The 27,431-nt window shown below is 42.4% G+C and overlaps 1 protein-coding gene across 1 annotated transcript in view; it reads left to right on the top strand.

The window, feature by feature from the left end:
* Positions 1 to 27,431, top strand: part of LOC126456256 (nephrin-like) — a 168,691-nt gene that overhangs the window by 42,862 nt on the left and 98,398 nt on the right. The window contains exons 4-6 of the mRNA XM_050092011.1: positions 2,594 to 2,704; positions 16,339 to 16,542; positions 25,412 to 25,557. Of these exons, the coding sequence (XP_049947968.1) occupies positions 2,594 to 2,704; positions 16,339 to 16,542; positions 25,412 to 25,557 (461 nt within the window). The remainder of the gene's footprint in view (positions 1 to 2,593; positions 2,705 to 16,338; positions 16,543 to 25,411; positions 25,558 to 27,431) is intronic.

The following is a 27,431-nucleotide window of genomic DNA, read 5'->3' on the forward strand; positions in this document are numbered from 1 at the left end:
TACACACGTAATTAAGTTTGTGCAGAAATTTATTTATTATTTTCTTGTCGTAACTTGCAGGATGCCGTCCCGCGGGCAACGGCACATTATAGATTTATAACAAACAAATCACTCTTGATACAGTTTCTCGTAATTAAATGTCAGTTAATGATCCGTTGACGGTAAAGCCCTTTTGGGGTACTAAGATCAGGGACAGTGAAGTTCAAAGTTGCATTAATTTCTCGATGTGTACTGGTTAAGGATGCCAATTACGGAATCGAGGCAATTGGTCCGCACTTTGTAATCTGATAATATTTTCTTTTTCATACTTGCGTTTGTAACACATTCCGGGAGTTTCTTTTGAATATAATGCAAGTATGTTCTGCACTATTCGATGTTATTTACGTGTAAGATCGAACTCTCTCAGTAAAAAGTTTTTTAGATTTTCTGACTTCTGTCTGACTAGAAAACGAAAACAGTAATGACATTTTGACTCCTTGGTTGCCACGGATATTGCCTATTTTTCCGAAAATGTCGCCATTTCCGAGGTTGTGGTTAGAGCAGAACCTGAGAGGACAGATTATATTGCTGTGAGTGAAACGTGCAAAAATTAAATTCATATACGTCCTTGTGTCGAGTATTTCGCTTTTTATTTCCGAATATGTTGCGATTTCCCAGGGTGTGGTGAGGTAGGAAGCTAAGAGGACAGCTTAAATTTCTAAATGTGAAATATCTAACTGTTATTTCTGCGATTTCGGAGGGTCCACTGACCCACAAGGGAAGCTGGTAACAGTGTGACTCAATTTTCTAATTTTGAAAGTACTGAACGGCGATCTGTTTTAATTGTAAAAACTATTCCACAACCAAGATCGCACAAAATATTTTTTTTAAGACAACCTGTTTCGACAGACTTTGCTGTTATCTTCAGGTCTTAAAATCTTGTGCTGTAAAACATGTTCGTTTTACGCTGAACCTCACATACAAGTTGTCAAGTGGATAAAAATCAGCATGTAATAAAAGGTTTCTCATTGCTAAAAACATAAAAGGCCGTGTAATTATACAAATTGCTTGCAGATTCTTGTTGGACCATACTAGCACGGTACACAACAGCATATCTGTTTACATATGCTGGACATATTCTAAATAGGTGCTTTATGTTTTTAAATACTTTAGCGATGAAAAACCGTTTATTATGAGCTGATTTTTATCCACTTGACATCTTGTGCCTGAGGTTCAGCGTAAAATGTTATACAACACAAAATTTTAAGACCTGAAGATGTCAGCAAAGTTTGTCGAAACCGGTTGTCTCAAATAAAGAAATATTTCATCTACATGTACATCTACGTGATTACTCTGCTATTCACAATTAAGTGCCTGGCAGAGGGTTCAATGAACCACCTTCAAGCTGTCTCTCCACCGTTCCACTTTCGAACGGCGCGCGGGAAAAACGAGCACTTAAATTTATCTGTGCGAGCCCTGATTTCTCTTATTTTATCGTGATGATCGTTTCCCCCTATGTAGGTGGGTACCAACAGAATGGTCTCGCAATCGGAGAAGAAAACTGGTGACTGAAATTTCATGAGAAGATCCCGTCGCAACGAAACACGCCTTTGTTTTAATGATTGCCACTCCAAATCACGTATCATGTCTGTGGCACTATCTCCCCTATTTCGCGCTAATACAAAACGAGCCGCCCTTCTTTGAACTTTTTCAATATCATCCGTCAGTCCCACCTGATACGGATCCCACACCGCACAGCAATACCCCAGAATAGGGGGGACAATTGTAGTTTAAGCAATCTCTTTAGTAGATCTGTTGCACCTTCTAAGTGTTCTGCCAATGAATCACAGTCTTTGGTTTGCTCTACCCACAACATTATCTATGTGATGGTTCCAATTTAGGTTATTTGTAATTGTAATTCCTAAGTATTTAGTTGAAAATTCAGTCTTCGGATTTGTGTGACTTATCGCGTAATCGAAATTCAGCGGATTTCATTCTGTACCCAAATGAATAACTTCACACTTTTCTTTACTCACGGTCAACTGATACTTTTCGCACCACACAGATATCTTACCTAAATCATTTAGCAATTGATTTTGGTCATCTCATGACTTTAAAAGACGGTAAATGACAGCATCATCTGCAAATAATGTAAGAGGGCTACTCAAATTGTCTCCTATGTTGTTAATATAGATCAGGAACAATAGAGGGCCTATAACACTTCCTTGGGGAACTCCGGATTTTACTTCTGTTTTACTCGATGACTTTCCGTCTATCAATACGAACTGTGACCTTTTATGCGATCTAGGGTGTTGAATGTTTTTACTGGTAACAGTGTCACGCTTGGCTTACTAGAGATCTAGAAATGTGCAACTGTACAAATACACGCCATTTTGACGTTACTTCCGAGTAAGCAGAGAGAGTGAATAGCTTCTCTTTACAGTGGAGACAAGCTGCATGATTTTGTATTGGATCCTCTATTATCGTGCTGCGGTTCTGTGGTGCACGGATTTCAACGTAACTCTGCCTTTTCGATGTGGTAATTAAAACTTAATGACTACGTGTCGTAACTGCTTAGCAAGCTAAATTGTTATTACTGTTATTTTTAATACAGTTCTTCCAGAGCGGCCGCTGCTGCTGGACAGGTGGGGAAGACCCATCAACTCGACGCTGGGCCCCCTGCAAGAGGGCGACCACGTGTACCTCACGTGCAGAGTCGTTGGAGGTAAGTGTTCTCACTGCCCCTGCAGTTGTTTTCTGTACAGCAAGACCTGTTCCCAATATAATGGATGCCACAAGAAGAACTGAAAGTTGTAAGTACGTCTGATTACTGATTTCTGACAGGGACTAGCAACATCCCAGTTTACAGTACAAAATTACGCAATACCTCTACAAAAATTCAGGAAACTACAAAACGTCATAATTCATTTACAGAAGCCACAGTATACCAAAAAGTGTGCATCGATAAAGTTATTACGAGGGCTGTTCAGTAAAGAATGATCACGCTTTTTTTGCGGTCGCAGTTTCACGGCCTGTAATTCAATCTTATGATATTAGTTTAATGTCTAACGAACACGCTGAGATACATTCGATGTAGGCATTCCTGGTTCGCGCCTGTGATAGGCGGGCAAGCTGCTGTGATGTTCAGTACCGTCTACCACAGCAATGGTAAGTGTCGCGTGATGAACAATAGGCAGATGGGAAATTTAGCATTCGTCTCAATAAATCTTCGGCTGTAGCCTACGCGATGTTACAGGTCTATGGAGGGAGTGTATTCCCTGCAGCACAGCTTAGGCACGGTTTAAGCTGTTTAAAGATGGGAGACAATCAATTTCAAAGAAAGTGGACCCGGCGCTCCCGTTACTGCTTTTACAGAAGAAAACAACAAGAGTTCTGCTGTCACTGAGACAGTGAATCGACTAACGCCCTTACGAACAAGTTCTGAAACACTGAAAATTTCAGTCGATACCATTTTCCAAACAAGAAGACATTCACGTGCAGGCCCGCATGCAATTGAAGCTCATATTAGAGGAAGATCTGGAGTTTCTTTCAAAGGTAATCGCGTTTGACGAAATTTGGCTACGTCATTTTGATCCTGAGAGCGAACAGCAAAGCCCAGCGTGAAAATCACTTTCATCAGCAACCCACAAAAGATCAAAAGTGGTTCGGAAATTTATGGTCATCTCATATTATGACATTCATGGAATGGTTCATCAGCAAGTGCTATGTGGACACAAATCAATAACTGGGCAGTACTACAGGGATGCTCTGAAAACCTTGCAAGTTCATACGAGGCGCGAAACACCACTTGTGAAAAAGGCTGGATACTGCATCACGATAGTGCACGGTCGCATATTGCAAATATTGTTTCTGAATATCTTGCAAAAATCAATTTTAAGGACATCCCTCGGTCTCCCTATAGTCAGGATTTAGCCCAGTGTGACTAACCTGAAGGAACGCATTCGTGGGAGGCATTTCCCGCTATCAAAAGCAGTAGGGAAGGATGCGAATGCGATTCTGAAGGACCTTTCAAAAACTGGTTTCCAGCTTGTCTCTGCAGACTGGCAGAAACACTTGAACAAGTTCATCGTATCCAAAGCAGACTATTTTTGAGAACGGCCATTAAAATTATGACAATGATTAAAGTTTTTTGTCAAAAAATTATGATCATTCTTTAGTCAAGAGCCCTCGTACGGACGCATGAGCGTATGTAAATGTGACACAGTTGAGTTGGTACTCCTCGAAAATTACACTCAAGTTCTCCCCCGTTTTCTGATACGATATTGTTGTACTCTTGAGAAGAAGAGCAGGCAGTTGTTCCCGGAATTTAAAACAACACTCATGGAAATGGAAAAAAGAACACATTGACACCGGTGTGTCAGACCCACCATACTTGCTCCGGACACTGCGAGAGGGCTGTACAAGCAATGATCACACGCACTGCACAGCGGACACACCAGGAACCGCGGTGTTGGCCGTCGAATGGCGCTAGCTGCGCAGCATTTGGGCACCGCCGCCGTCAGTGTCAGCCAGTTTGCCGTGGCATACGGAGCTCCATCGCAGTCTTTAACACTGGTAGCATGCCGCGACAGCGTGGACGTGAACCGTATGTGCAGTTGACGGACTTTGAGCGAGGGCGTATAGTGGGCATGCGGGAGGACGGGTGGACGTACCACCGAATTGCTCAACACGTGGGGCGTGAGGTCTCCACAGTACATCGATGTTGTCGCCAGTGGTCGGCGGAAGGTGCACGTGCCCGTCGACCTGGGACCGGACCGCAGCGACGCACGGATGCACGCCAAGACCGTAGGATCCTACGCAGTGCCGTAGGGGACCGCACCGCCACTTCCCAGCAAATTAGGGACACTGTTGCTCCTGGGGTATCGGCGAGGACCATTCGCAACCGTCTCCATGAAGCTGGGCTACGGTCCCGCACACCGTTAGGCCGTCTTCCGCTCACGCCCCAACATCGTGCAGCCCGCCTCCAGTGGTGTCGCGACAGGCGTGAATGGAGGGACGAATGGAGACGTGTCGTCTTCAGCGATGAGAGTCGCTTCTGCCTTGGTGCCAATGATGGTCGTATGCGTGTTTGGCGCCGTGCAGGTGAGCGCCACAATCAGGACTGCATACGACCGAGGCACACAGGGCCAACACCCGGCATCATGGTGTGGGGAGCGATCTCCTACACTGGCCGTACACCACTGGTGATCGTCGAGGGGACACTGAATAGTGCACGGTACATCAAAACCGTCATCGAACCCATCGTTCTACCATTCCTAGACCGGCAAGGGAACTTGCTGTTCCAACAGGACAATGCACGTCCGCATGTATCCCGTGCCACCCAACGTGCTCTAGAAGGTGTAAGTCAACTACCCCGGCCAGCAATATCTCCGGATCTGTCCCCCATTGAGCATGTTTGGGACTGGATGAAGCGTCGTCTCACGCGGTCTGCACGTCCAGCACGAACGCTGGTCCAACTGAGGCGCCAGTTGGAAATGGCTTGGCAAGCCGTTCCACAGGACTACATCCAGCATCTCTACGATCGTGTCCATGGGAGAATAGCAGCCTGCATTGCTGCGAAAGGTGGATATACACTGTACTAGTGCCGACATTGTGCATGCTCTGTTGCCTGTGTCTATGTGCCTGTGGTTCTGTCAGTGTGATCATGTGATGTATCTGACCCCAGGAATGTGTCAATAAAGTTTCCCCTTCCTGGGGCAATGAATTCACGGTGTTCTTATTTCAATTTCCAGGAGTGTATATCCCTGATGAGATACAAACATTACCTGGGACTTATTCACATTCAGTTTAACTCCCAGGTATGGAGCCCCTATTATCACGGAATAAAGATCGTCTTTCATCTCGACGATGGCAATATTGTTGTCCCCGGTTTGGCACCTACGGTCGGTACAGAGACACTCTGGGAGCTCAAATGTGAATCTTTGGAAGACGCAGACGTTGTTCTCGCGAAACTCTGTCGGGTCAATTTAGATAGAGATAGAATTCAAGGACAGTGCAGCAGTACTCCAGAAGAGGACGGAGAAGCGCAGTGTGTGTAGTCCCTTTAGTAGCCCTGTCGCATGTTTTAAGTGTTCTGCCAATAAATTGCAGCTAAGCGGGATTAGCCGAGCGGTCTAAGGCGCTGAAGTCATGGACTGTGCGGCTGGTCCCGGCGGAGTTTCGAGTCCTCCCTCGGGCATGGGTTTGCGTGTTTGTCCTTTGGATAATTTAGGTGAAGTAGTGTGTAAGCTTAGGGACTGAGGACCTTAGCAGTCAAGTCCCATAAGATTTCACACCAATTTGAACAATAAATTGCAGTCTTTGGTTCGCCTTCCGCACAATATTGTCTGCGTGATCGTTCCAATTTCATTCGTAATTCTAATCAATAGGTATTTCGTTGAACTGAATGTCTTTAGATTTGTGTGATTTATCGGGTAACCGAAATTTAACAGTTTCCTTTTAGTAGTGGATGACATCACACTTTTCATTACTTACAGTCAATCGATGCTTTTGGCGCGGTACAGCTATCTTCCGTAAATTATTTTGGAATTGGTCTTGATCTTCTGGTGACTTTACTAGATAGTAAATGATAGCATCATCTGCAAATAAACTAAGACGGCTCCTCAGATTGTGTCCTACATCATTCATGTGTATTAGCAACAGCAGACGGCGTGTAACACTACCCTGGGGAACGCCAGATATCACTTCTTCTTTTCTCTATGACTGAATTGTGATCTTTCTGACAGGAAATCACCGTTGCGTCTCACAACGGAGAGGATACTCCATAGACACGCAATCTGGTTAGGACCCACTCGTGCGGAATGGTATTAAAAGCCTTCTAGATATCTACAAATACGGAATCAATTCAAAACCCCTGTCGTTAGCGTGAATAAAGAGCTAGTTGTATTTCACAAGAACGATAATTTCTGAATCTTTACTGACTATGTGCCATTAGATTGTTTTCTTCGACGTCAATTCATAAAATTTGAAAACAGATGTTCCAGAATGTTGCTGCAAGTCGACTTCAGTGATATGGGTCTGTAATTCGGCGGATTACTCCTATTACCTTTCATGAGTACTGATTTGACCTGTGCAGCTTACCAGTCTTTAGGTACAGATCTCTCGCCGAGCGTGCGATTGTATGTTATTGCTAAGTATTGATCTATTATAGTATTATACTCTGAAACGGACTTGACTGATATACAATCTGGACCGGAAGACTTGCTTTTATTAAGGGATTTTAGTTGCTTCATTACTCCGAGGATGTCTGCTTCTAAGTTACTCGCGTTGGCAGCCGTTTCTCGATTAAAATTCTGGAACTGCTGAAGGAATTTCGGAAAACTGTATTTAGTAGCTCCACTTCAGTGGCAGTGTCATCGGCAACATCGCCGCTGCTCTCGTGCAGTGAACGTATTAATTTTCGAAAATCTACTAAGGCTGAGCAGTACTTTCCTCTTTGGTGTCTCAGTATGTCTTCTATCTGGTCCGTCAAGTATTTCACTGCCTGTAGGGTGCCACTGCCCTTCATAAAACCGAACTAGCATTCCACAATGTTTCCCTCAACTGTGTCGAGTAGTCCTCTGTTAAGTATTTTCGTAAATACTTTGAAGAAGACAGTAAAATAAGTAAAACAGATTACCAAGCAAAGTTTTTCTTCCTTTTGAATATTCCATCACAGTTGTTCCGTGCGGCAGCTTGACTCATTAATAGCCCGGTGCATAGATACTCTATCTAAAAATAAATAAAAATTCGAAATGATGAATCACATACAATACTAAAAGCATTGATATAACAATTCGAACTGTTGTATGGGTTTCAGCGACCTGCGTTTAACCTGTCAAATAACTAATACATGTCTATTATCTGGTAGGAACTGGAAGGTTGTAGTACATTACTCGCAATTTAGTCTATGAGTCTAGATGGCAGTATAAAGTAGAGCACCCCTAGGCCTGAGAAACCTGTGTGTCAGTCTTGGCTAAAACGACGAGGACGTGCGCGTCCTCCCCGTTCCAGATGACAGTGGTCCACAAAAGTAATCCATGGCCGAGAGCATCAGGTGCTCAGCCACTGCTGGGCTCTCAGTGATTATAGCAAATTACGACCGGTGTTGCATTCAGGATGTCAGCTTTGAGCGTTTACTGCGAGCAGCTACAAGCGGGGGTGCCACTCGCAGGTGTTCTACATCTACAGGGGGTCCACCCGAAGTTTCGGATGAGATTATCTCGGAAACTATACATCGAGTAAAAATAGTGCTTAAGACAAGTTCGTAAGCTCAGAGGGGGACATCAAATGATACTACACGTGACCTCCTTGGGTGGGGCGGGGGGCAACTTTTAAATCTTAAATGGAAACCCCCATTTTTTTATTGCAGATTAGGATTCTACATAAAATAGTAATCAAGTTTTGTCTGAAACATGTTTTTAAACCATCGACAGACGGCGCTGAAACATTAAAATTGGGGAAAATGTGCACCAATTCTTTCATTACGCCAAATTAGGCTATTTTTTTAACAAAATGTATCCTACTCGACACTGTTTTTGATGGAGGGAGGCGGAATGGTATTAAAATCTCGTTAGGGAACTCTTCGCAATTGCATTACTCACCCAACTGTGGCGCTACTGTGGCCAAACTGCGAACTATGGATCTGTATAAAGGTCGGTGCAATGCGATCAGACGTCACTTCACTTTCAGATTGTGAACCGTAAACATCAACTGACGAAAGTAAATTATTCTTTAGCAAAACATGGCTCACTATCCTCCTACAGAGATTGCTGACATGTTGTTCAAAAAATGGCTCTGAGTACTATGCGACTTAACTTCTGAGGTCATCAGTCGCCTAGAACTGCGGATCGTTTCCCAATCAGACGACATCCAAGCGAAAACATTATCCGAAATTGCACTCAACGAGCTCGAAATGGATACATGCACCGTCCACTTCGTCATCGCGACTACAATGAAAATGACGCTCGTACCCTTACCATTCTCCCATGTTTTCAACTGGATCGAGAAATTAGTAGTCATGCGATTCAGAGACAAACTGGAATACCGAAATCAACTGTTTTGAGGTTTTTGAAGGCACATAAATATCATGCGTGTTATATCACACTGACACAGGCATTAACGCCGAAAGATATGCAAATACGCGTGCATTTCTGCCAATGGGCCTTGGAAATGATAAGAGGTGACAATGATTTTCTACAGCTGTTCACCGATGAAGCCACATTAAAAAACAATGGCGAATTAAATCGTCATGATTGTCATTATTGGTCCCCTGTCAATCCACCCTGGCACAGACCCGTTGGCAATCAACACAAATGGTCGTTAATGGTCTGGTGTGGAATTTTAAACGGTTACTTGATAGGACCGCATTTTTTTGACCGAAATGTTACTGGGGAATCTTATTTACAACTTCTCCACGATAATTTGTTGGAGCTAATGGAAGACGTTTATTTAGAAACTAGGCAACTAACGTGGTTCCAACAGGACGGAGCAGCTCCCCATGAATCTAAAAATGTGCAGAACGTTTTAAATTTACGGTACCCCGGTCGGTGGATAGGACGCGGCGGACCAATTCAGTGGCCTTCACGTTCACCAGAGCTAACATGACCTGATTTTTTCTTGTGGGGTTATTTAAAAAAATGTTTATGAAAGACAGCGCACAACCCGAAACAGATGGAGCAACGCATTCGAAGAGCGTGTGCAGCCATACCACGGGATGTGCTGCTAAAAACTGTGCACAACTTGCGCAGACGATTGACTTTATGCATTGAAGCAAATGGGGATAATTTTGAACGATTTCTTCGTGGCTAATTTCATTAATTAAGCACCCGAAATTGTGAGGGGCAAGGGGACCCACACTAATGAAGCACCCCAACATGTGAGTGGCAAGGGGACTCACGCTTATGAAGCATCCCATGGGTACATCATTCTAGTACGTCCATGTCGTTGTTCCTGGGTAACGCTAAAAGTAGGATACAGTACATTTTGTACAAAAAATAGCTTAATTTGGCGTAACGAAAGGGTGCACATTTTTTATCGATTTGATATGTCTTTCTTGGATAATTCTAAATAAATCAGAGTTCTTCCCCAATTTTAATTTTTTCTCTATTTCAGCGCGATCTGTCAATGGTTTAAAAATGTTTCAGACAAAACTTGATTACTTTTTTATGGAGAATCCTAACTGGCAATAAAAATGGCTGTTTCCATTTAAGATTTAAAAGATGCCTCCCACCCCACCCAAGGCGGCGGGGGCTGGTGGTCACGTGTAGTATCATTTGATGTCCCCCTCTGAGCTTACGAACTTGTCTTACACACTATTTTTACCCATGTATAGTTTTCGAGATAATCTCATCTGGAACTTCAGATGGACCACCCTGTAATCTAGAAATAGACTCTGCAAGCCACGGTACGCAGCATGATGGAAGATACATTGTGCCACCACAGGTCATTTTCTTTCCTGTTACACTCGAAAGTAGAGCAAGGGGAAAACAATTGTCTATATGCCTCCATGCGAACCGTAATTACTCTTGTCTTGTCTTCTTTGTCCTTTCGCAAAGCGTATGTTAGCGACAATACAACCACTGTGCATTCAGCTGGAAACGCCGCTTTTCTAAATTTTCTCGACTGTTTCACGAAAAGAACGTCGCCTTCCCTCCAGTAATTCCCATTTCAATTCGCGAAGCATTTCCACAATACTTGCAAGTTGATTGAACCTACCGATAACAAACCTAGCAGTAGGCCTCAAAACTGCTTCGGTATCTTCCTTTGATTCGACTTGGTGGGCATCCAAAACACTCGAGCAGTACTCTCGAAACAGTCGCATTAGTGTTCTATACACGGTGTGCCCGATAGATGAACAACACTTTCCTAGAAGCCTCCCAACAAACCAAAGTCGATAATTCGCCCTCCCTACATCTGACCTTAGCGTGCTCGTTTCATTTGATATCACTTTCCAGCGTCACATCTAGATATTTAATCGATATGGCTGTATCACCCAACACACCACTAATACACAATTCGAACATTACACGGCTGTTTTTGTTACTGCATTAACTTCCATTTTTCTACTTTTAGAGCAAGCTGCCATTCAACATATCAAATAGAAATTTTGTGTGAGTCATCCTTTATCCTTCTACATTCAGTCAACAACTATACTTTCCCATATACAACAGTGTCATGAGGAAACAATTGCAGATTGCTACTTTCACTATGTGTCAGATCACTTACGTATGTAGAGAATAATAGCGCTCCTATCACATTTTTCCGGGCCACTTCTGAAGATACCGTTCCCTCTGATGACCACTCGCCTTCGAGGACAACTTCCTGGGGTCTATTACTTAAAATCCTTCGAACCATTCATATAGCTACAAAGTTGTTCAGTATGCTTGGATATTCATTAATAGTCTCCAGTGGGGTGTAAAACACTTTCCAGAAATTTAGGATATGGAATCTGCCCGTTGCGCTTCATCCCTGGTTCACAGCGTATCTTGTGAGAAAAGGGCAAGCTGAGTGTGTTGGTTTGTGGACAGAAGCTTTTTTTCTCAAGGAAATATTTGACCTTACAATATGCTCGCGAATTCTAAAGCATATAGATTTTAGGAGTACTGGTCTCTAAATCTGTAACTCATAACAGTTAGCAATGTGCAGAAACAACCCAGGTGTTATATCACGAAGATCATTAGACTTGAGTAATTGTACTCCTAAGTTTTTTGTTGAGAATTATTTATTTCATTAACAGTGCAGAGTAACCCACCGCCTTGAAATGTAAGGCGGGTCGGATGCTTCCGAATGTAATAGGAAAGATTTCTCATTGTTACAATCTTATTAGTATACAGTTGTTAATGCTTTTTTTAAATAATATAAAGAACGTAATATACCAAGATTTCTCTGAGGTTACAGAGAATTGAATGCTTAACAATTGTTAAAATGGTTCCATATACACTCCTGGAAATTGAAATAAGAACACCGTGAATTCATTGTCCCAGGAAGGGGAAACTTTACTGACACATTCCTGGGGTCAGATACATCACATGATCACACTGACAGAACCACAGGCACATAGACACAGGCAACAGAGCATGCACAATGTCGGCACTAGTACAGTGTATATCCACCTTTCGCAGCAATGCAGGCTGCTATTCTCCCATGGAGACGATCGTAGAGATGCTGGATGTAGTCCTGTGGAACGGCTTGCCATGCCATTTCCACCTGGCGCCTCAGTTGGACCAGCGTTCGTGCTGGACGTGCAGACCGCGTGAGACGACGCTTCATCCAGTCCCAAACATGCTCAATGGGGGACAGATCCGGAGATCTTGCTGGCCAGGGTAGTTGACTTACACCTTCTAGAGCACATTGGGTGGCACGGGATACATGCGGACGTGCATTGTCCTGTTGGAACAGCAAGTTCCCTTGCCGGTCTAGGAATGGTAGAACGATGGGTTCGATGACGGTTTGGATGTACCGTGCACTATTCAGTGTCCCCTCGACGATCACCAGTGGTGTACGGCCAGTGTAGGAGATCGCTCCCCACACCATGATGCCGGGTGTTGGCCCTGTGTGCCTCGGTCGTATGCAGTCCTGATTGTGGCGCTCATCTGCACGGCGCCAAACACGCATACGACCATCGTTGGCACCAAGGCAGAAGCGACTCTCATCGCTGAAGACGACACGTCTCCATTAGTCCCTCCATTCACGCCTGTCGCGACACCACTGGAGGCAGGCTGCACGATGTTGGGGCGTGAGCGGAAGACGGCCTAACGGTGTGCGGGACCGTAGCCCAGCTTCATGGAGACGGTTGCGAATGGTCCTCGCCGATACCCCAGGAGCAACAGTGTCCCTAATTTGCTGGGAAGTGGCGGTGCGGTCCCCTACGGCACTGCGTAGGATCCTACGGTCTTGGCGTGCATCCGTGCGTCGCTGCGGTTCGGTCCCAGGTCGACGGGCACGTGCACCTTCCGCCGACCACTGGCGACAACATCGATGTACTGTGGAGACCTCACGCCCCACGTGTTGAGCAATTCGGCGGTACGTCCACCCGGCCTCCCGCATGCCCACTATACGCCCTCGCTCAAAGTCCGTCAACTGCACATACGGTTCACGTCCACGCTGTCGCGGCATGCTACCAGTGTTAAAGACTGCGATGGAGCTCCGTATGCCACGGCAAACTGGCTGACACTGACGGCGGCGGTGCACAAATGCTGCGCAGCTAGCGCCATTCGACGGCCAACACCGCGGTTCCCGGTGTGTCCGCTGTGCCGTGCGTGTGATCATTGCTTGTACAGCCCTCTCGCAGTGTCCGGAGCAAGTATGGTGGGTCTGACACACCGGTGTCAATGTGTTCTTTTTTCCATTTCCAGGAGTGTAGTTTGTTACTACCTAGTTGATGAGAATATAATTTATATAATGCAAATGTCAAAGAAAAAGAAAAAAAGAAATTTGTAACACAATTAGCGTGGCGAAAATAATTTGTAGTATTTAGAGGGAAGTGATATGCTGTATTTGGATGTGTAATACAGTCTAAGTAGCATGTTGGTTAATAATGGCCTATTTCTACCTATTTCGGATGAGAAGGTTTGGGTACAACTTTCGGCTATTCTCATCTGAAATGGTTTGTGCTAATGTATGTGAAACAGGTTATACAAATTAAATGCTAATTGAGCACTTAATACATGGAATACATTAATTTTAGCTTTACATAAGAAATACACTTATGTTTATACCTTGTTAGTAGAAACAGAATATAGTTCATTGCTACTTGAATGCATTATTCCTTAAATAACTTTATTCATTTCTGATATATCAAATTCATTGATTGTAGCTTTGAACCGAGAAGAGAATATACTTCTGTCTGCACACAATAAGACGAGCAATACGTTACTGCTTGTGTGCAGTATACTTTAAACACTATGCAGGATGCCATTGGGGAGGAGGAGCCTCGGAATAAAAGTTCTTCGAGCCTTCTCCTCCCAAGCGACATTACCTTATTACTACAGTCTTAGTATGTGGTACCGGTGCTTATTGCTGCTACTTCTTGAGAATACTGTAAAGCACTCTGTGTCTATACTGTTATCACTCAGAGCCTCTACAATAATGTTGGAAGCTGAAGACATGAATTAAAGTTTGCGCCACGATTTTCTTGCTCCCGAGGCAGAAATGCTGACTATTACACCACCGCTTCGCTATGGTCAATATTGCTGCACGAACTTCCCAAGTCGAATGCCCTCTCCAACACAAACCTCAATTCATATTTCCAGCTTATTTGCCCCTTGCATTGTCACTGTTACCAGGGATCTTCGACAATGGAATAGCACCCCAGTATTGGACGTAATGGGGAAGTCATGTATTACATGTGATCGTACAAATCTTATAATTAAATTTTCCACGAGACATTTAAGTCTCATTTTTGTCTACGGTGATGTTGCAAGCTGACGATGTAAATTAAAATTTGTGCCACGGCCGGGGTTCGAACGCGGGTGTTCTTGCTTATCGGGCAGGAATACTGACCAGTACACAACCGCAGCACTATGCCGACTACTGCTGTGGAAAATTTAATACAAGACTTCCCCATTACGTCCAATCCTGGGGTGCTATTCCAATGTCGGAGAGTCCTGGTAATAGTGACAATGTAAGGCGCAAATAAGTTGAAGATGTGAATTGAGTTTTGTGTTGGGGAGGGCATTTGATTTCGGTATTTCGTGCAGCAATGTTGACCTTAGTGTGGCGGTGATATAATGGTGAACAGCTCTGTCGCGTAAGCAAGAACACAAATTCTTTACAGACGAATGGGAAAACTGGTCGAAGCCGACCTCAGGGAAGATCAGTTTGGATTGCGTAGAAATATCGGAACACGTGAGACAATACTGACCCTACGACTTATGTTAGAAAATAGATTAAGGAAAGGCAAACCCACGTTTCTAGCATTTGTAGACTTAGAGAAAGGTTTTGACAATGTTGACTGGAATACTCTTTTTCCAATTCTGAGGGTGGCAGGGGTAAAATACCGGGAGCGAAAGGCTATTTAGAATTTGTACAAAAACCAGATGGCAGTTATAAGAGTCGAGGGGCATGAAAGGGAAGCAGTGGTTGGGAAGGGATTGAGATAATGTTGTAGCCTATCCCCGACGTTGTTCAATCTGTATATTGAGCAAGCAGTAAAGGAAACAAAAGAAAAATTTGGAGTATGAATTAAAATCCATTGAGAAGAAATAAAAACTTTGAGGTTCGCCGATGACATTGTAATTCTGTGAGAGACAGCAAAGGACTTGGAAGAGCAGCTGAACGGAATGGAGAGGGTCTTGAAAGGAGGATATAATATGATCATCGACAAAAGCAAAACGATAATAATGGAATGTAGTCGAATTAAATCGGGTGATGCTGCAGGAATTAGATTAGGAAATGAGACGCTTAAAGTAGTAAATGAATTTTGCTATTTGGGGAGCAAAATGACTGATGATGGTCGAAGTAGAGATGATATAAAATGTAGATTGGCAAAGGCAAGGAGAGCATTTCGGATGAAGAGAAATTTGTTAACATCGAGTATAGATTTAAGTGTCAGGAAGTCGTTTCTGAAAGTATTTATGTGGAGTGTAGCCATGTATGGAAGTGAAACGTGGACGATAAATAGTTTCGACAAGAAGAGAATAGAAGCTTTCGAAATGTGGTGCTACAGAAGAATGCTGAAGATTAGATGGGTAGATCACATAACGAGGAGGTATTGAATAGAATTGGAGAGAAGAGAAATTTGTGGGACAACTTGACTAGAAGAAGGGATCGGTCGGTAGGACATGTTCTGAGGCATCAAGGGATCACCAATTTAGTACTGGAGGGCAGCGTGGAGGGTAAAAATCATAGACGGAGACCAAGAGATGAATACACTAAGCAGATTCAGAAGGATGTAGGCTGTAGTAGATACTGGGAGAAGAAGAAGCTTGCACAGGACAGAGTAGCATGGAGAGCTGCATCAAACCAGTCTCAGGACTGAAGACCAGAACAACAACAATCTTATATCCTCCATTCAAGACAATGTCCATTCTTTTCAGCTGCTCTTCCAAGTCCTTTGCTGTCTCTGACAGAATTACAATGTCATCGGCGAACCTCAAAGTTTTTAATTCTTCTCCATGGATTTTAATACCTACTCCGAATTTTTCTTTTGTTTCCTTTACTGGTTGCTCAATTATCCAACTTTATCGTGGATAAAGATGAGACTGTAATGTCTCGGGGAAAATTTAATTACAAAATTTGTACGAACTCATGGCCGCATTCGAGTGCGGTGTTTCTTCTTCGTTTACCAGTAGGGTACTTGTCGGAGCAATTGAGTTCACGGTCCTCAGTCAACAAGTGTCCGTCGGCTGTGACCGGCAGGCAAGCCGGAGCCGGCGGTGCGGTGGGTGCTGGAGGGCCGCGTGCTGGACGAGGAGAGCGAGCAGAGGTCGGGGCACGTGGTCGACAACCGGCTGGCGCTGCGCGGCGTCTCCAGGCAGCTGCTCGGCGCCGCCCTCACCTGCCGGGCCTCCAACACGGCGCTCGCCGACCCCCGCCAGACCTCCGTCACGCTGGACCTGCTGCGTGAGTAGCGGCTGCGCGGCGACTCGCTGGAATTGACAAAGAGGAGTGGACATCTCTGGAAAGGGCTGTCAGTCTGTAACAGCAACAAAAGTCGCCTTGCCTTAAACGACAATCGCTGCTAACGTTATATGCTATTACCATGGCATGGTTTTTGGCCATATAAAAACGTAATTACGAAGCCGAGAAGATCAGTAATAGGGCGAGACCAACTCTACTGTCATGACTACATCGCCACCAAGTTAACAGCCACTGCAAATTACACCACCAATACTAACAGCCTTCCACGAAATTGTTTATATTTGTCATTCTGTAAATGGACCGCGTATTTGTGAGATTTGCTTGATTTTAATAATAATCTTGTTGCTGCTAAAAACTCTTACACCCCTGAGTATCCCAAATCACAAACCTGGATAGGAATCATATCCTAGTGAATTTAATTCCTAGTCTCCTAGTATATTATGCAAAGACTTACTTGGCAGCTGTAAAAACAGTTTGGATTGCTTTCTAATGTGTGGAGTTACAGTGTTTAAAGTTCAGTTTTATAGTTTGAGAAATAGTCCACTTCCAGTGCACTTTTAAATCAGTCTGCAGCTATTTTCTTAAACAATTTGCCTTTCTCGAAAAGCTGCCTGAAAATATTAAAGTTACTTTGAAATGAAAAAGATTATTAATTGTTGCATTTATACACTTTGACCCGAATTGTGAAGTTTTATCAGTGTTCATTTCATGAGAAAGTGGTTGAATTTGAAATTAATGTTGTGTTCGCATTTGCACATCCAGCTATATTTTGAATAGTTTAAAAGACTGCTTATCGAACCACATTTGTTATTTTAAGAATTATAGTTTGTTGTGTTTTACATACTTAATAATGAAGCAAAGCAAAGGCTCGTTCAAAGCCAGTGTAGTTAGATTTCGATTCTGTGGAGAAATATTTACTGTGTTAGCTATTCTAATGCAAATTGGTTAACGCGCAGTCATGGATATCCTGTAATAAGCGCTGACGTTAAAGAGTATAATCATTAACAGACCCCATGATTTAAATCAGAATCGTTTCATGCGCTTTCCTATTTAGTAATGCTACTAGTCGTATATGTGTCAGTGATTGCTTCCGTAAATTGTTGCATATAGTTCATTTAAGGTTGCTGAGACGGGTATGTTATTGTTTGCTATCTCATTGGCTATTTGTTTATCTGACTCTCAAGATAGTAGTACAGTTGAAACTTCCTGGCAGATTGAAACTGTCTGCCGGATAGAGACTGGAATTCGGGAACTTTGCCTTTCGCGGGCAAGTGCTCTACCAACTGAGCTACCCTAGCACGACTCAGGACCCGTTCTCACAGCTTCAATTCTGCCAGTGCCTCGTCTGCTACCTTCCAAACTTCACAGAAGCTCTGTGTACAGGAATACAGCCTTTAAGCTCTTCTGGTCTCAAATCTCCAGCAATATGAGGCACAATTATCCGCTACGGCTAACGAGATGTTAATCACAGCACTGCTCCGCCCAGACTTCTTACCCGTCACAGAGGACGAGTTGCAACTTGGGCGCCAACCACACCTTTTCTACTCCACCAGGCTACCTCCGTAGTTGTGTGGCTTCCCTCATATTTTACAATCAAACCTAACTTCTCTAACTGTGGACCAAGTCATTTACAGTACATTATATTACAATCATTCCAGTAGTTATTTAAATTCACAAGCATAGTTTAAACAATATCGTTCACATAACTGAAATATCTATACATAGTCAAAGAATTTCCATGATAGATACAACACTCTACATAAGCAACACTAGAAATTGACACGGAAATATCGATACAGATGCACAATAGATCGAAAATAGGTGTTACAAGTACACTGAGGATAAAAAAGTCATTGGCTAACGCTGAGAACATATACGAATGTCGGTAGTATCGCGTACTCAGGACACAAAAGGCCCATCATTTATACGCAGGTGATTCTTATAAAAAGGTTTCCGTCGTGATTGTGACCCCACGACAGGGGTTAACACAGTTTGAAACTAAACGCATGGGACATTATGTTCCGGAAATCGTTAGGGAATTGAACATTCCGAGACACGCATTGTCTAGTGTGTGCTGAGAATACCAACCTTCAGGCACTACTTTCCACCACAGACAACGCAGTGGCCGAAGGCCTTCACTTAACAGTCGAGACCAGCGGCGTTTGCGTAGAGTTTCAGTCGTAACACACAAACAACACTAAATGAAATAACAGCAGAAATCAATGTCGGACTTACGTACAACGAACATATCCGTTAAGACAGAGCGACGAAATTAAGCAATAATGAGCAATCGCAGCAGATGACCGCCTCTCCTGGGTTCGTGACCATATCGGTTGGACACTAGACGACTAGAAAAAACGTGCCCTGATCAGATGAGTCAGGATTTCAGGTGATAAGATCTGATGGTATGGTTCGAGTGTGGCTCAGTCCCCACGAAGCGACGGATCCAGGCTGTTAACAAGGCACTGTGCACGTTAGTGGTGGCTCAATAATGGTGTGGGCTGTCTTTACCTGAAATGGACTGGGTCCTCTGCTCCAATTCAACCATCTGAGAGCATCTGAAGTCAGTCAAGGACTTCAAGTTCCCAAAGAACGATGGAATTTTTGTGGATGACAATGTAACGTTTCACCGGACCACAACTGCTCGCGATTGGTTTGAAGAACATTCTCAACAGTTCGAGCGAATGATTTGGCCACCAAGATCGCCAGACATGAATCCCATCGAACATTTATGTTACATAATCGAAAGGTCCGGTCGTATTCAAGGTGCTGCAGCGTCAAACACTTTGGCGATTATGGACGGCCATAGACACAGCATGGCTCAGTATTTCCACAGGGGACTTTCAACTACTTGTTCAGTCCACGCCACTCCAAGTTGCTGCACTATGCCGGGCAAAAGGAGGTCCGACACGATATTGGGAGGTATCCGTGAATTCTGACACTTCAGTGTATTTCGTAGTTGTGGTGTTATGTTGTCAGCACTGTTTGCATGCGTTGTATGTAACTGTTTTGTGATTTGAAACATGGTCCACGTAGGCTGTATTACTTTATTACCTATGTCATTGGCCAATTCTTTAAAATATTATTTTTGTGCCGTACCACAGCCTCAACGTGTTTTGTGAATGAAAACATGGTCCAAGTAGGCTTTTATTTATTTATTTTTATTCCGCCAAGAGCACATATTTAGTAAAAAAGCAAAGTCATGCGAGCATACGAGTATGATAACAATATAAGTGTAGATTACGTTAGCTCAAAAATATATTGTAATTTGCGTTGGTGGTACGGTATTCATTAACTACTTTTACTTTGGCATTCAGGCAGTGTTCGTTTATTTGTACAGACAAGAAAGAATGCGCGTTTGGAGCACAGCATTGTATGGCAGTGAATCATAAACGGTGTGAAAACCTGAACACAAGAGACTCGAGGCTTTCGAGAAGTGATGCTACAGAAGATTGCTGAAAATTAAGTGGACTGATAAGGTAAGGAATGAGGAGAGTTTGCGCAGAATCGGAGAGGAAAGTAATATGTGGAAAACACTGACAAGTAAAAGGGACAGGATGATACGACATCTGTTAAGACATCAGGGAATAACTTTTATAGTACTAGGGAGACAAATAGTTGAGGATATAGGGTTTAAGTGCCTCTCTAAGCTGTAAAGGTTAGTGGAGGAGTGGAAGTCGTGGAGGGCTGCAAAACACGAGTGATAAGATGTCAAAGAAATCATTTATATATCAATCTGAATTTATTTGCACTCTTCAGAAAAGCTGTTTCATTCAACGGACTTTGTCAGCCAAGAGCGTCAATAATAATTTTCATACATAGTTAATAACAGCGCCACGTCATCTTAGCAAATTCAGAGAAGGGAGAGATTATTGCGTCAGTCCCCACATTCGTATGTCACGAAGTAGGAGAGACTTCGTTACATGTATCTTTGGGTATAAAAAACGATACCAACAGTGAGCAGAAGAGACAGAGTCACATGTACATAACGAGAAGCTAAATACAGTTTAAAGACTTGATTCTCTTGTACACCAAAAGCAAGAGTGTTTATTTAAAATCAAACACGAAATTGACTGAACACTTGGTGTATACATTGGATTGTGCTGTAGCACACGTGTTTAAAAACTAACAATCGTAATTCAGCTATATTACATATTTAATTAGGATAAAACTATCGAATTTTATAAAGTGTACCAGCGTCGAATGTAGTATGTATTGTAACACTCCCCTAATTTAAATTCAGATAAAATATGTGCATCTGAGTGGCATACGTTTCTAGAAAATTACGAAGCGTGATGCTTTATATTTTATTGCGGATGGAGACAGACAGCTCTTTTTGAATTCATAACACCATATGTTCAGTACCCAATGATAGTAGTCAACTGATTCTGCTCTGTGCAGTGAAGCATTTTTAGGCACTATAATGTAGCATGGTCAGTATTCCAGATGCAAATACAAACACATCAAATATGTTCACATGCTCCATGTAATAACTTCTAAATATCTGTGACTGAATTTTCACAAAACAAAGTCAGCCTCAGCACTATTCTCATGCACTCAACTTTTTGTATTTTTTGCTTGCACTCATATGACCTAGACTTGGCTTGCAATAGCACTCGCTAATGCAGGCACTGGAGTATAAATATACTCTTAACGATCAAAACCATTGCGAGTATAGCTGGCAGTAATACTTTAGCGTAATTATAATTACAAAAAATAATTACAGAATAATTGGAATAGAGCACAATCTACTTGAGAAATTACAAACATGGATTTTCCAGTGAGAATTAAGTAATTTACACTCTTTTAACTTGAAACTTTCATTGTGTTTTTGACAGTAAGAACTTACTAGATTTCAGTTAAGCAGCTGATTACTTTACCAAACATGTTACTAAGACTTGTGCCAGAACTTTAATTCGTACAGTGTCGTGCTTTCGCTTCAATTTAAAATTACGAAATTGCTAGGAATACAACAGTGTTTAAATTGTAAAGAAACGTTGGTTCTATAAACTTGATAAGGATAATAATTATGCTTGCATATTGAATGATGCCTGTCGTCTTTTAAATACTGGAAGCCTTGGGTAAAATCAGCTACGCAAAACATCTCTTTACTGGTTCCCTAAGAACCAAGAATGACTCTGCAAGTAAGGGCTACGTCTGATTGCTTGCAACAAGCACCAAACACAAAATATCTGATTGGTGGGCAAAATTTACTTAAATATTAATTAATTAAACCGATAAAAAGGCGCCACCTCACAGATCATTTGATGATTTAATAAAACACCTCTCCATATATTGGATATACAATAATGAGGATAAATTTCATTGAAACATTGCTAATAAGAGGTGCAGACTGGCTGGTTTTAAGGATCCTGACTAGGGAGCGGAATGGCGCTGTGAGATGTAATAACAAAGAATTTAGCAATAATTCACAGTTTTTTCTCATTAACAGTGACACACACACAGAAGTTAAAATATAGTGACTTGGGACGGTAGCACGTGCATCGACACATGGTACATTATACAGCGCAGCATCTGGACCGATACACGTGGGGCAAGACTGCTAAATTACTGGATATGATATCGAGATTACACATACCACGTTCAAATTGGTCGCTCACACAATAAAAGGTAGAATTTAGAAAAAGCTTCCCTATTCCGCACATAAGCTCACTAGGAGATAGCGCGGCTGCCTTCAACGGTCAGTTTTAGAGAACAAAGTCCACTTTAGAACGAAGTCTACTTCTAAAATTCCGTACACCTTCGTAATTTTGTAAATAAGTTTACCAATTAAGAACACATCTACTCCATCATGAAACTGAGGTTTCAATTGGAACATGAGAGGTGTTTACATCTAACTGGAGCCTCATGGTGTACAAAGAAACACATGTGGTTCACCAGAGTGTGGGCTACTAAGTCCATGGGAATGAAATAAAAGTTGGACAGTAAATTAAATTAAATTCACCACAAGCATTCCACAAAGCACACAACATATTATACATAGTAAGCTACACTAATTAAAGCTGTACAACATGTGGTGGCACCGCTCGTCCACACAAATTACATTTGCATAAAAGATCTTTTCTAATAATCTCAGTATTACTGAAATCAACACCGTTGCCTGACTGAATTAGTTGGTGTGGCATGATTATCAATGCCACACACCAGAGTGGCTACTGGAAACTCAAACAAAGCTCTCACACATTTCAACTCAGCAAACAGAGAATATCTCAGAGCATCTGTACTCCCCAGCGTACTAGGGAAGAGTAACCTAATTGTCTCTCCAATGCGGGGTCCACACATAGCGACCGGAAGGGCTCAGAAAGTGTGAGCAGCTTCTACCTGTACGAACCTCACAGAGGGTGATGACCAGTCGCCACTAACGCCTCTCTGACCCAACGTAGCTGTATTTGAAGCTCTACACATTGGATGGCTACACTGCTCTTAACATTCATAGAACCATGTAGCGGCTCACGCGGAGCCATTACAACATAACATAATGAATCAATAGCCACAGTGAGTGGAAAATAAAAGGATCAATAATAACCAATTTTGTATGTTGTACTAACTGGATCGAAGTATCAGTTTAATAAGTCACAGCTGCAAAATACTAACGCGAATTCTTTACAGACGAATGGAAAAATTGGTAGAAGCGGACTTCGGGGAAGATCAGTTTGGATTCCGTAGAAATGTTGGAACACGTGAGGCAATACTAACCTTACGACTTATCTTAGAAGAAAGATTAAGAAAAGGCAAACCTACGTTTCTAGCATTTGTAGACTTAGAGAAAGCTTTTGACAATGTTAATTGGAATACTCTCTTTCAAATTCTGAAGGTGGCAGGGGTAAAATACAGGGAGCGAAAGGCTATTTACAACTTGCACAGAAACCAGATGGCAGTAATAAGAGTCGAGGGGCATGAAAGGGAAGCAGTGGTTGGGAAAGGAGTGAGACAGGGTTGTAGCCTCTCCCCGACGTTATTCAATCTGTATATTGAACAAGCAGTAAAGGAAACCAAAGAAAAATTCGGAGTAGGTATTAATATTCATGGAGAAGAAGTAAAAACTTTGAGGTTCGCCGATGACATTGTAATTCTGTCAGAGACAGCAAAGGACTTGGAAGAGCAGTTGAACGGAATGGACAGTGTCTTGAAAGAAGGATATAAGATGAACATCAACAAAAGCAAAACGAGGATAATGGAATGTAGTCAAATTAAATCGGGTGATGCTGAGGGAATTAGATTAGGAAATGAGACACTTAAAGCAGTAAAGGAGTTTTGCTATTTAGGGAGTAAAATAACTGATGATGGTCGAAGTAGAGAGGATATAAAATGTAGACTGGCAATGGCAAGGAAATCGTTTCTGAAGAAGAGAAATATGTTAACATCGGGTATAGATTTAAGTGTCAGGAAGTCGTTTCTGAAAGTATTTGTATGGAGTGTAGCCATGTATGGAAGTGAAACATGGACGATAACTAGTTTGGACAAGAAGAGAATAGAAGCTTTCGAAATGTGGTGCTACAGAAGAATGCTGAAGATAAGGTGGGTAGATCACGTAACTAATGAGGAGGTATTGAATAGGATTGGGGAGAAGAGAATTTTGTGGCGCAACTTGACTAGAAGAAGGGATCGGTTGGTAGGACATGTTTTGAGGCATCAAGGGATCACAAATTTAGCACTGGAGGGCAGTGTGGAGGGTAAAAATCGTAGAGGTAGACCACGAGATGAATACACTAAGCAGATTCAGAAGGATGTAGGCTGCAGTAGGTACTGGGAGATGAAGAAGATTGCACAGGATAGAGTAGCATGAAGAGCTGCATCAAACCTGTCTCAGGACTGAAGACCACAACAACAACAACACTAACTGGATCAACTTGTTAATTAAAGGGGGTAGGACGTCAAACGCGCCGACTTGGAGCAGGAGTGCATCTCAGGACATTTTAATTTCCAGTGTCTACACTTTTACAAATAAATTCATAAAACTTTTTCAGCATCACCAGGAAAGATTCAGGATTCACACTCATCGCAGTGGAAGTTCGAAAACATAACAAAATAAATTTTTTCACGTGCGAAATTTCATCATTTTTTTCACTTACTAATGGCTGCATTTTTTGCTATAGGTACACTTTTCTTCATAAGCTAGAGAGATTCTTTGATGAATTTTGCACAGCGTACATACCATACTCACAGGTGTATGAAACCAGAATTTATTTAATTTATGAAAAATGAATGAACTGTTATATTTTAAACTTGATGTTTAGAAAAAAAAAACAAATTTTATAGTTAATTACCTCAATTTTTACCACAGTTTTTAATAGATTTGGAAAATTCTAGAGTTTCATACACCTTTAAGTATGGTTTGTATGCTGTGCAAAATTCATCGAAGAATCTCTCTTACTTATGAAGAAATGTGTACCTATAGCAACAAATGCTGCCATTACTAAGTGAAAAAAAATGATGAAATTTCACACGTAAAATAATTACTTCATTATGTTTTCGAACTTCCACTGCTATGAGTGCAAATTCTGAATCCTTCCTGGTCATGCTGATAAAGTTTTACGAATTTATTTGTAAAAGTATAGACAGTAGAAATTGAAATGTCCTGTGGTGCCTCTCCTGCTCCAAGTCGGCCCGTTTGATGTGCTACCCCCCTTAAAAGGCTGTATCGTATTCTACACTTAGTTTGTCTTGATGTGTTACGTTACAATGTGCATTGTGAATGTTATTTTGACACCAATGTCAAGTAGTATTAGGACATAGCCAAGGGGGTAAACTAAAAAGAATACTGATACAGACCCACTACATCATGGCTGTGGGTATGTCATGTGAGACGAGTAGTGTGCTGTTGTTGCAGTGTCTCCACTGTGGGTGCGGTTGACGGTGCCTCGTGACCCCCTGGAGGCAGGACGCCGCTACACGCTGCGCTGCGAGGCGGCGGGTTCCAGGCCCCCCGCCACCATCTCCTGGTTCCGCGCTGGCAGGCACGTCGCCACCTCACAGGTCAGAACGCCTCTAGCACTACTACTACCAGTCCTAGACTGCTGGCCTTTGAAAAGGATAGGAAGTGACGAAATTTTACTTGTTGTGCATGTAAAGTGTAGAACAAAGAGCACATGATTGAATTTGTGTAGCTTTTTAATTTTACTCTCTCTCTCTGTTTCTTTTTTCCCTTTTTTGTGGGTGTGTGAGTGGGTGGAGGAGATGGTTGTCAAACACCTGATTGGTTCGATGGGGCCTCCCACAAATTCCTCTCGTGTGCTAACCTCTTCTAGCCAAAGTACTACTTACACCTTATGTCCTGAATTGTTTGTTGGATGCATTCTAATCTCTGCCTCCTCTGAAGTTTTTGCCCTCTACAGCTCCCTGTAGTGTCACGGTAGTCGTCCATGATGCCATGCAGTGTCGTTCTGTCTTCTTGTTCTCCACATACTCCTTTCTTCGCCGATTCTGCAGAGACGCTCCTCAATCCTTGTCTCATCTGTTCACCTAATTTTCAACATTCTCTCAAACACTTCGATTTTTTTCTTTTCCTATTTTACCGCTGTACACGACTCACTACCATACAGTGCTGCGTTCCAAACGTACATTCTAGAAATTTATTTCTGAAATCCTGGCAAATGTTTAATACTACAAAACTTCTCTTGGCCAGGAATGCCCTTTTTGCCAGTGCTAGTATACTTTTTTAACTCGTCCTTCCTTCAGCCGTCATGCGATACTTTACTTTGAAGGTAGCAAAATTTTTAACTTTGGCTGCTTCGGGTAGCCAATTTTGATGTCAAGTTTACCACTAATCTCATTTTTGCTGCTTTTCATTAATTAGGTTTCAAAAAATGGCTCAAATGGCTCTGAGCACTATGGGACTTAACATGTGAGGTCATCAGTACCCTAGAACTGAGAACTACTTAAACCTAACTAACCTAAGGACATCACACACATCCATGCCAGAGGTAGGATTCGAACCTGCGACCGTAGCGATCGCGAGGTTCCAGGCTGAAGCGCCTAGAACCGCTCGGCCACACCGACCTGCAATTAGGTTTTCCTTCAGTGTACTGTCACTCCATATATTTTACTCACTACATTGTTCATTCTGTTCGACACCTCCTTTAATTCTTCTTCTCTTTCACTGAAATATCATTCTTCTGAAAAAAAAAACCAGCTCTTTATACTCATCAAGTAATGAGTGCTATCGACAGCGGATGTCAAATTGATTCCATATTTTTAGATTTCCAGAAGGCTTTCGACGCCGTTCCTCACAAGCGTCTTCTAACCAAACTGCGTGCCTGTGGAATATCGCCTCAGCTGTGTGACTGGATTCGTGATTTCCTGTCAGAAAGGTCACAGTTCGTAGTAATAGACGGAAAGTCATCCAGTAAAACAGAAGTAATATCTGGCATTTCTCAAGGAAGTGTTGTAAGCTCTCTGTTAATCCTGATCTATATTAACGACGTAGGAAACAATGTGAGCAGCCGCCTTAGATTGTTTGCAGATGATGCTGTCATTTACCGTCTTGTAAAGTCATCAGATGATCAAAACGATTTGCAAAATGATTTAGATAAGATATCTGTATGGTGCGAGAAGTGGCAATTGACCCCGAATAAAGAAAAGTGTGAAGTTATTCACATGAGTAGTAAAAGGAATCCGCTAAATTTCGATTACGCGATAAGTCTCACATATCTAAAGACTGTAAATTCAACTAAATACTTAGGAATTACAATTACAAATAACCTAAATTGGAACAATGACATAGATAATGTTGGGGGTAGAGCAAACCAAAGACTGCGATTCATTGGCAGAAGATTTAGAAGGTGCAACATGTCTACTAAAGAGACTGCTTACACTACACTTGTCCGCCCTATTCTGGAGTATTGCTGTGC

Source organism: Schistocerca serialis, chromosome 1 (assembly GCF_023864345.2).
Source record: "Schistocerca serialis cubense isolate TAMUIC-IGC-003099 chromosome 1, iqSchSeri2.2, whole genome shotgun sequence".
Lineage (NCBI taxonomy): Eukaryota > Metazoa > Arthropoda > Insecta > Orthoptera > Acrididae > Schistocerca > Schistocerca serialis.